Source organism: Echeneis naucrates, chromosome 15, assembly GCF_900963305.1.
Source record: "Echeneis naucrates chromosome 15, fEcheNa1.1, whole genome shotgun sequence".
NCBI lineage: Eukaryota > Metazoa > Chordata > Actinopteri > Carangiformes > Echeneidae > Echeneis > Echeneis naucrates.
This window is the reverse complement of record NC_042525.1, coordinates 9,461,043-9,472,266: the sequence shown is the minus strand read 5'-3', so window position 1 is coordinate 9,472,266 and position 11,224 is coordinate 9,461,043. Positions and strand designations below refer to the sequence as shown.

The 11,224-nt window shown below is 40.8% G+C and overlaps 1 protein-coding gene across 3 annotated transcripts; it reads right to left on the bottom strand.

The window, feature by feature from the left end:
• Positions 1-4,529: 4,529 nt before the first annotated feature.
• chst3a (carbohydrate (chondroitin 6) sulfotransferase 3a) lies at positions 4,530-10,349 on the bottom strand. Of its 3 annotated transcripts, XM_029520616.1 has the most exons (5): positions 10,259-10,349; positions 9,883-10,059; positions 7,641-7,806; positions 6,919-7,467; positions 4,530-6,524 (listed from the first exon to the last, which is right to left on the bottom strand). In XM_029520616.1, exons 3-5 carry the CDS (start codon positions 7,718-7,720, stop codon positions 5,828-5,830), a joined length of 1,326 nt encoding a protein of 441 aa, XP_029376476.1. In that variant the 5' UTR covers positions 7,721-7,806; positions 9,883-10,059; positions 10,259-10,349; the 3' UTR covers positions 4,530-5,827. The 3 variants fall into 3 exon arrangements, with proteins under 3 accessions (XP_029376476.1, XP_029376474.1, XP_029376473.1); XM_029520614.1 differs by having other exon boundaries at positions 7,641-7,824; positions 9,883-10,336; XM_029520613.1 differs by having other exon boundaries at positions 9,883-10,336.
• Between the last annotated feature and the right edge of the window lie 875 nt (positions 10,350-11,224).

The following is an 11,224-nucleotide window of genomic DNA, read 5'->3' as shown; positions in this document are numbered from 1 at the left end:
GTGAGTTTTAATCCCCAACTTTGGCACTAGAGATAGACCTTTCCTATGGGGCTTGGCATCTGGAAGATCTTCTCCTGCACAGTGTTACCTTTTGTTTCATGTCAGTTTGACACAACCTGGCTGCCTCTGTGAAGTTTGCTCTAGAGACTGAGATGTGAATGGAAGGGCTTAGTGTTACTTAGTGGATGTCAGAATATCGTAGGATATCGATTTCTGTTGAGAATGCTGATACCAGTTTTGCAATATCAGTTACATGTTTTTCTTAGTTTTGTACATGTTGGCTTAAGATGGTCATTCTCAACAACTGTCATACTTTGACAGCATAAGAAGATTATTTATTATAAGATTATTTATCTACAACTCATGTAAAGGCAAAATTCAAGACAAATAGATATGTATTAGTACTATTATTTCAATTTAATTCCCTTTAGTGGACTATTGCTACCTTACTAAGTTGCATGTATGTGATTTCAACATATGTAACATACAAATAATCTGCATCACTTTGTGTTATCAAGTCATGCCAGATAGCACAATAAAAATACACAGCATTCTTAGTTACAGCTAAGAAAGTGAAAAAGGATACAAGAACAAATCTAACTTCCAAATCAAGATCCATATTCATTTTGTGCAACAGCACCATCATAAAAATGGCAAGTAAACGAAAAATGGGGTCAGTCAGCAGTGAGCATTTGTGCCGTTTGTTGTCTGTCCTTGCTGTCACAATGATGGAGTGTCTGTCTGACAGGTTCTGTGATTTGCCTGACCCCATTGTATTCAAACAACACAGACTCCTCACACAGGAAGAGCAGAAGAAACAATGGTACAGGTGAGTCTGGAAGAATTTCCCCTCAAGGTCTGCCCATCTGAGTTAAAAAGGTGTGTGTGTGTGTGTGTGTGTGTGTGTTTCTGTGGTAGTGTGGACAAATATTCCGTCATATCCATCATTGGAGGAACATTTTGGCAAGTCCTGTTAGAATCAACTCTGGGTTCAGGTTAGGCTTAAGTATTATGTCAATAACTATTCTCACAGCCTTAGAAAGGCCACTAAATGTAAATAATTGTTACTGGCTGTTGTCTGTAAAACACTTCACATATTTTCTCTGTGTTTCTACTGCTTTCTAAACAGGAAGTGTTGTTGTTGTCCACTTTGAGTCCGCCTGTTCATGACAGAGGACAAATCTAGTAGGCTAGTCTCTCTCTCTTTGGTAAAAATAAATAAATAAATAAAAAATTACATTTAAAATCCTATTTGGCTCTACACACTCCCCCTTCATTATAAAAAGCATAAGATGTTAAACATTAAACTGTCTTCCTAAGTTCACCATAACGATTCTGACTCATCTTCATCTGTACTGCAGGCATTATGCTGTTAGCCAATCCTCATCAGAGATTACTCTATACTGTCCGATTAGTAAGCAAGGGAACATGTGTGTCTCAGGCCTGCCTGCCTGTCATTATTTGTGGATTAGTGCTGCCCTGCACCCTCTTTGATGTGGACATCTTTCACACTTCCGCCCCATTGAGATCCAGGGATGCATTGAAGGGAGAAGAGAGCCAAACATTAGATAGAAGATGGACAGGCATAAGCAGGAGCCAACTTGTTTTGTTTTCAGCTGCAGCAAAAACTCCTGCAATGACCAAGATAAAACAGCAGCAATTACCGTCACACATCTGAGCATATGCACAAAATATGAGAGAGCACCTCCCCCCGAGATTCGCATATGCCCATATGAGAAATGAAGATATATATGGATCTCGTCATGCATGTTATGCACATACAGTTATAAAAGCACTTCTGGTGATCATGTGGGGTATACTGCCCTCTGCTGGACACACAGGAGCTAAAAGCTGCTTTTAGCACTACACAGCCATAATCTAACCTTCGTTATATCAGGGATTTTTCACTAGTTACAATTTGGGTTCAAGTGTCAAGCTATGTTTTTTTCTTTAGCTATGATTCCTGGGAGCTCCACAGAGTAGTCTACCTGTTCAGGGCCACTGCTGAGTGGAGCCACCCTAAAGGAGGCAAACACAAGGCCTCTTTCAGGCAGCATAACGCCAGAGGTACATGAGGGCACTCTGTGTTCTACCCCAACCACAGGATTTATTTACCTTCCAATGAGGGGCAGCTAGTAAGAGGAGATGGAGTGTGCTTAGAGAAAGGTAGGGGTACAGAGTGTGTCGTCTTGCATGTGCGTGTGTGTTTGCATGAGGGGTGGAGAGCCAGACTTAGAGCATAGTGATCCAGTGACACTGGACGTGGATGATATCATCCCAAAAGAGAAAAAGGCCAGGACAGAGACACACACAAAAAAAGGCTGGTGGGTGGAAGCAAGAAAAGGTCCATTGGGATTGGGTTGGGCTTCTGTTTCCTTAGCCGTCTCCCTTCTCTTACACAGCACAAGCAGAGTCTTTGATTCTGTGGGTACATACAAGGGCGCAGTGTGCATTCTGTTGGTACAGTAACTTGCGTTCTCAGACAGAAATGAATGAGTCAGATCGGCAGATTCCCTCCACTCACCTTTTTCAGCCCAGAAACATGCCTAATTTTCAGGTGCATGTTTGCAAAAATATTAAATTAGCAGGTATCGGATCAGACTCAAATTTCATAAAATATTGTCAGTTAATAATTTCTGTTCTTTACGTAGTTTGACTTCATACAAAGACAATGTGCAGTCACAGTGCTTTTTGCGTTCATAGACGGCTGCCTCCTTTATATTTTGTTTTTAGATACATGTAGACAGGTTGTGTTTTGCCAGCAAGACCTCAGTGTTGGAGGAGCAAGGAGATGCTGAATTTGTTTCACTGAGCTCTCCATTTTTGTCTTGTGAAATTCAAGCTGTTGTTTTCATTTTCAAAATGGAAACCACATCAACCTACACAAATTTTTTTCCTGCCCCTGTCACTTGAGGGGAAAAACTTACAATCCATGTGGGCGAACTATGAACTGCAGTCTGTACTTGATCATTTTCTTTAATGTTTGCCGGTTGCTTGAATCAAGATGTTGCAAGTCTGGCTGTGACTGCTCTCAACATATGGTCATATTGATTGTACTGTTAGCTCATCTGTGTAAACCTTTACCTGCTCTCTTCCTCTAGTCTACCCTGACATCACCGTCACTAAAATCACAGCACAAAGTATAGCAGGATACGAACGGCCTTTTTTTCTTTGGAATCATTCCAATGAAAAGTACACAAAAGAAAGGTTCAGGCAAGAAAATAAATATATCTTCTTAACATGTTTTGAGAACCACACATGTTGAATAATGCCGCAAATGGAAATTTGAAGATCAGATATTTGGGCTCCGAGGTGGTAGGTTCAAAAGTAAAACAGAACGTTCCTCCTCAGTTATCAAGGTTGATTTCTTTATTTTATGATAACTTTGGTAAACGTCATTTGTAACATAATGGCATAAAATGGGAGTGTAACATCAGCTGTGACATGACGGACTGATGACTGGGTCAGCGGGGTATGGGTAAGATCTCATTACTGTGGCTTTACATCCTGATCAATATTGCACTGACTCTCCAAATGGCGGTGGTGGACATGGCTCTTCTGCGGCTTATCACCAAAGCTTTTCCTCTTACGGGATGGAAACATCTGTTGTGCTCCAGCGGGAAAATTCACCATCAAGGGATATGATGGGAGAAAACCAGCTTGACCAACAGCTGTTAACTCCAACTCCACTTTTCTCTCAGCTGGGGCACGAAACACGCAGAAAGAATGCAGACTTGAATAGGCTCCTTGTTTTGCCCCCCCCCCCGAGTTACTTCCAACTCAGCCTTTTGGGGATCCTTAGCAACAGCATACATTTGGATGAGAAACTGCAATGGGAGAATGCTATTGAGTAAAAAAAAAAAATCCCACAGTAATCTTCATTTTAACCATATTAACAAAACCCCTACATTTCAGTGATTAAATATACATTGTGATATTTCTGGTGGAATCTCTAAAGGAGGACTGCTCAGCTCATGTCCAATAGTCCAAATGTGGAATCGTTATTATTATTCTTCTACTAAAAAGGCTTTAAAAGAAATGCAGAAACTATGATACTTCATTGATCTCTATACTGATGTGTACACTCACCTGCAGCTGATTATTTCATTTTAATCCTTAACATGTCTATTTTGGAGACTTAGATCAGACTTTAGATTTAATTGGATATATTGTCGACCATAAAAGTATTCATTGCAGATGACAATCATTTTTCTATCAAGATCAATACATCAACTTTTCACAGTTCCAAAGAAAATTAGCAAAACCTTGCTTCCATATTATTATTGTCTTGTTATTTGAATATATATTTTCATGACGCCCATCGCTCCAGTTGCATTTATATTTCACAGTATTATATATATATATATATATACTTCAGTAGTGAATCTAGGCAGCTCATGGCCTGGGACTATTCACACCCATGTTTTAACACTAAGTTACCATACATACCTCTAATGTATGCTCCTTTTCCAAGAGCAGTGCAGCAGCTTCAGCAGTGCCTTGACCAAACTGAACACAATGCTGCCATTGAACGAGAGCCACAGTGGACACCTTTATATGCCATTAAAAGTCACAGTCAACGCAACAGCACCTGGGTCTCACTGAGAGGGCTCACTGACAGGCCACATTAATTCAGTTGCATACATTGAATATATTTGTCAACAAATCCATTGAAATACAAGAATCTCACAATGTAATGCTGAATTTTGTCTCAATGTGTGAATGAGTTCTTCAAATTGGAAGTCAATCAAAAGAGGGGGAAAAACTACTCACTTGATTATTTTCACTTTTTTCTTCCTGCATCCATGAGTTCACTCATCTGGCATCCAATATGTGGGTCAGTTTTCACCTTGTCATTCTTAGCAGCCAATTAGGTTATTGTCAAAGATGGTGCTTTAGTAAAATGACACCTTAACTGCCTTTTTACTTAGAGGCTGGGAAACAGTACTAAGAATACATTAATGCAACTGTGGCTGCTGCAGCTTCTGTATCTAACTTTAGCTATCAGGGAAAACAGCACTTGAATGTTGAAGAAGCGTTTAGGTATCCAAGGTAAAGACTTTCTCTTTGATGGTAGCTTGTTTCAGTTCACCTTAAGAGTGTTACACAATATATCCATCATTATGTTTTTTCTGTGACATTTTCGTGTGACTGCCTTCCCAAGAGAACTGCTCGGAATTGGCATTTGGTTTAAGATATGACAGATTAAACTGTTCACACACAAGGATATCAATACTCCCCACGAAGAAACCACGTACAGCAATTCAGCATTTACTTTACCTGAGTCAGTTATCTAAAGCGTCATCTATGCACATCAGGTCTAATCTACTGTGATCTTATCACTCAACTAATCTAGTTCAGATCTATGAAAGCATAAAAGGAGTTGAACAAGAGACATTAAGTATGAGCATTATTTTAACGATAAGAGCAAGAACAGCACCCCCCCCCACACACACACACACACACACACACAAAAAACCCATATACGTATCACTTTCACTTCAGTTTATCCCTGAAATCTAAACATAATCAACTATCAGTAAAATCTTACATAATGATCTCAGGCTTGGCATCAATGCTTATTTCATATAAATGAAACATGGCATAAAACTAGAGTAGCAGGCTCCTCAGTGAACACAGCATACAAATAAATACTTATTCTTCATCAAGTGGCTCTTTATTGTTATAATGAGGCACATGATTGTTGAATGTTAGTGTATGATCCAAATACTGTCCCCCAGTACCTTTGCATACCACTTTGTGTGTGTGCAATAACAGCTTCTACCTATTCACCTGCACACTGACAGCTACGCTTGTCACCTTAAGACTACTGAAACCGTCTCTCCTCAAGCAAACTGATGGACTTATTGATCAGCATATTTTCATCATCCACAAACCTGTACCCAAACAGCTTCATGGTGGGTCCACACACTCGCTGCACTACCTGAGCCAGTGTAAAGGGAATGCTAAACCTCCATTTCTCTGCCTGCTCTGATGAGTTCTTCTGGGTAGAGTAAATGCCGCTGGCTTCCTGTGTGGTCTGTGTGTTACTTAGAATCCACTTTCTAGCTTGGGGACTAAATGGTATCCCCGTGAACCTGTACATATCCTCTGCCTTCTGCATAGGGTAGCGAGCAATATCCTCATAACGTACTAGCATATAGCGGCGCCTCAGCCAGTGAGGCTGGCTCAGCCCCACCTCTGCTGACATCCTGATCTGGTCACAGTTTCCTTTGAGCCTCTTCACCTCCTCGTCATCTTCAGGCACCTGGCCGTCCTGCGCCCAGGCTTTCCATGTCTGATACTTTGAAGAGAAAGCCACCATGCGAGAAGCTAAGATGGCCCGTGGATCTCGGACTAGCTGGATCACTCTCACATCCAAGCGAGGGTCCTCCACCAAAGCCTGCAAAGTTTCCAGCTGGCGCACACGGACAGTCTTTATGGCATGGTGTTGCTTGGAAAGGCAGGATTCTGATGCAAGAGTCAGGTTCAACGGCCCACAGCGACGAGTCCTACAGTGATACCTAAGACAAGAGCAGTGCAGTTGAAAAATGCACTAATACAGTAAGTTAAGTCAGGTTTACAACCATGATAGCTGAAGCTGTGAACCCACTTAAGAAGCTTGTATGGGCATGAAAGTCTGGCAGAACTGGCAGTCTGGCGAGTATAAACAAATGCCTGATTCTCATGAATGAGGTCAGCAGTTATGTTGAAATATTGTTTGAATGTGCTACAGTGTTGCTCCTGGCAGCATATGGCAGCTGAAGCTTGTGGATATCATATTACTCAAACCTGACTGCTCAGAAGTAAGGCTGGTCATTCATAACATAAAGCTTTAGTATTAATTACTTATGGAAGCCTTGCAACAGAACATCATCATCATCATCATAAGAAAACGACCAGCTTCCTGTACAATACCTTTCAAAAACATCTTTGATGACCGGGGTGCATACAGGGTCTTCACAAAGCGATAAACTCGACTCCCTTCGGAAGAGAGCCGGGGTGACGTGGTCCTGAGGTGGCGGAGAAATGAACTTCTCAAGAGGAGAGAAATCGCACAGGAAGAGCCCCTGAAGAACATCCCGATAGATTCCTGCCAACACTGTTCCATTGTTGGCCTCTGCAGCCATGGTCAGCATCCGCTCCACGTGCCACAAAGGCTCGAACAGGTAAAACATGTTGTCCCCATGCTGGTTGAAAAACTCCCCCACAAACGAGGAACCCGTTCTTGTCGTGGCCAAGAGTAAGATATGCTTGCGACCACTGCTGGAAGTGTAAGTGCCTAAATTGTCCAGGCCATCCTCCTCCTCCCCAGAGATATTTGAGTATATCCCTTTGGTGCCAGTGAGTTTAGAGAGCAGCATTTTGAGCACCGTCAGGGAGCCATTTTGTGTTGTGTTGCTGTATTCCAGTGGAGTCTGTGGGGTCTGCTGAGGAGTCTGTCTCTGGATCAGTTTATCAGAGACCCTAAAGGGGGACATCGATGAATGAAATGCAAAGACAGATTTCCATATGAAATCAGTATCACAATATTGGTACATATTTTATAATCTGTTTTGTTTTGTTTTTTCACACATCAACTGGCCCTCCTGATAATCTCCTGTCACTTACTGCATTTTCTCCGTATTTCTTTCTCTTACCTTGACAGGATATTGCTTTCCTTTTCGATGATGACCAGGGCAACAATACAGATGAAGAAAATTGCATATTTGGTTTTCATTCTTAAGTCCGGGACTGGTATTTGGATGTCTAGTGTTTAATCAGTGTGCTGGTCATAGTTGTCCAGGCAGAGGCTAAAGCTTCGTTCTGCAATAAGAGAGGTACCTAATTTAAGAGAAAATCAACATGCAAATTAAACATTATTTCAGGTTCATAATGACATTTAAATGAGAATAAACACAACAATTAGCACTCATTGCGTTTTGCTCCCTACTTTTCTGTTTATGAGGATGTGGAAACGTCTAAACTAGATGAACATATGTGAAGAATACGACCATTAAATTGTACAACAGATGGGCCTCTTATGAAGTACGCACACTATTCATTAATTCAATGAAGTATGAGCAAAAAAAACAACAACAACAACAACCTATCAAACATCTCAGTTCTTAGAGATGAAGCTCAGGTGACCCAGTGTCTTGTTGCTATCCGAGACATATTGATTTGAATTCTCATAAATAATTAGCAGTTTGCATGGCACACAGCATTTAAAGTTGCTTTTCTCGGTTCTTAGACTTGCAGAAAAAAATCTAGAGCTGAGATCAGGAGAGAGGCAGAAGACAGACGGGCGGCGGGGGGGTAATGTAAACAGGAATGGTTTACAGTACTGTCAAAAACAGGAGAGCAGTGCCACATGGCAGTGAGTCAAAGGACAGAGCCAATTTTGATTCCAGTTGTTACTGGGATTTTCAACGCTCCCATTATGAAACTGGAAGTCACAACCAATGTTTAAGATGCCAGTGTGTTAATTATACTATACTGCAGGCAGATAAAGGCATGATAGAAACGCTGAATATAAATAATTTCTGTCCATTTTCATCATCTCTCTCATAATGTGGGAGTTTTGCATTATGCTGCCATGTTTCAAGGCCATTCAGGCAACCTGAACTCATAAATGTTGAGGCAAAGCACTTAGAAAGACTTCGCCTTTGAGTTGTTTTGAACTAAGGAGCTTTTTCGTCGCTGAATTTGATTTGAAATTCTTCAGTAGAGGAATTTGTTCAAACTTAAACTTATTTCGGAATAGATTCCCTTTGTAGTAGACTCACACACATACACACAGCCGAGACATGCATCCCATTTGGGCCTGTCAAGAGAGTGAAAAATCTCTCCAAAGCATATCGTTAAGAGAAAAAGAGACGTAGTTTTCAAGCCGTTGTGAAATGATTGTGTGCTCTGTAAGTAAATATCACCCAATTATCTGAGCTTAATACGCCATAGCCGTCAAACTGTCAGGCTGAAGCACACTGAGCTGAGCACTTTTACATATTCAAGACTCACTGAAGCGTTTGGCAAATCTGACTGTCTGCTCAAGCAGAAACACACATCACTCTGTTTATCATCTCACTACAAATTACATTAATGGCTGCCTTCAAAGTCTTCAAGCAGCGTCTTATAGAGACGGTGAAAGCTAAAATTCCCTCTGAAAGCTTCCCTGTTCATCCAGGGTGTTTGTGTAAATAATGAACTGCTGTGGGCAAATATGGAAAATCATTTTCATTTGTAAATGGGCTGATCATGTTCCTGTGATTGGCTGATTTTACTTTGCCTGTCATCGCCCACCATTTCCCATTTGGAAATAAAAAATACTAACCCCCTCTGTGCAAGTGTGTGTGTGTGTGTGTGTGTGTGTGTGTGTGTGTGTGTGTGTGTGGTGCCCATGTAATAGTCTTGCAATCGTTTAGGGGGAGGGGATATTAAATTCAGGAGCATTTCCAACATCCCCACCAGTGAACCAGAATTAATACAGACTAATGAATAATTCTGCTTAATATTAATCTCTGACGAGAAGATGATGCTTTCCAGTCTTCAAACTGAAATCGGAAAAAGATGGCTTTTATGACTGACTCTCATCTACATTGCGGGGAATTATTGATTATAGTGGACTACACAACGTTCACAGCCTCCAGATCTGCACAATCATTACCGACGTGGCTGCACATCAGTCATGTTGGGGTTTTGACAGCAGTGGTCATAGCGGTAGACTCAATCATTATTCATCATTTGTGGCGTTTAAGGCGCACGGCAGCAGGATGTTTACAATCTGTGCCTCCAAAGGTTGCTCTGCTTTTTATTTACGTGTTTGGAGCGTTGCGTCGGCAGCGTCCTGCCAATAATAGCAATAATAACAACAATAATAGCATTTGCTGAGATGTTACAAACCTTTAGCTGGTCTCTCTCTGCAATCGAGCAAAAGCTGTCCCTGGTCCTGAGAGAAACAGTCTCGTCCCGTCGGAACATCTTGCTGCATTGTCTCGGACAAGGACACACTGCTTCATTGTGTCCTCGGACGCGGGCTCTTCTCCGGATGAATGAGAGGCAGCCAGGAGGCTCGGACGTCTTGCAGAAACATCAGCAAATGAGAATAACTGTGGGTTCTTTCTTCTTCTTCTTCTTCTTCTTCTTCTTTCTTAGTTTTTTTTTTTAAATATATATATATATATACCTCTATTTGTATTTGGATAGCGTATATAAATAGTGAGTTAAATATAAATGTGGTGATAGATATGTATATATGAAGGCAAAATGAAGAATTTACCAGCACCCAACAGACACTGAAATCAGATGTTTCTTGAAAAATGTGATCGCTTCCAAAACTTTTCCTCTTAACTTTTCTGACGTGATGTGGGACCACGCTGGAAAGAGCTGGCTGGGCTCGTGCTCACGTCACTGCGTGGGACATCCTGTGTAGGCGCGGTCACGTGATCCACCATCACCCCCCCCCCCCCAAAAAAAATAAACAAATAAATAAATAAATAAAAGCACTTTAATTTTGTTGGATCTGTCTTCACTCTGAGTTTGTTGCAAGTGTGTGCTATTTCTAATTCCCAAATTTCCCAAGTGGCTTCAGCTGAATGATTGTTGTTTTCCTTTCAGCTGCTTCATTTTCTCAGTCACACTGTTGTGGTTTGCTACGTATCTAAAGACATGTAGTCTTCGTAGTGGATTTCTTCTATGTTTCTTATATTCTTTATAGCCATATTATGGGGACTGTGTATGATCAACAATGGGGAACAATCATCTTTATCACTGCTGCACCCTAATTTTAAATATAAATACACACGTGCAAATATTGTGTTTGGGTTTTTTTTTTTTTTTTTGTTTTGTTTACAAATCTAGTACACCACCGCTTTTTAGCCACAGGGTGGTAGCAGTGTAAAAGAATGTGGCCTATAGAGGGACAGGCACCCAAAGAGCACAGGTTTCTTTTAACCAACACGAACTGTCACTTAGCTTAAAAACATCAGTTTGAAATAGATTTAATTGCCTATTTTTAATGTTAATGTGATAAATTGGCACAAACTGCAAAATAAAATCGATTGGATTTGGTTTCATGTTTATATTCTAACTTTAATTTCTATTCATTGGTTTTTATATAGCTGTGTTATTTTACTGTTGCACATATAAGCTTATTTGTTTATAGTCCTACGTTACTGAGTTTCCAGTGACAAACTGAGTCTTCAAGCTTCAAACTAAGACACACAACACAATGACTATCAGGGTG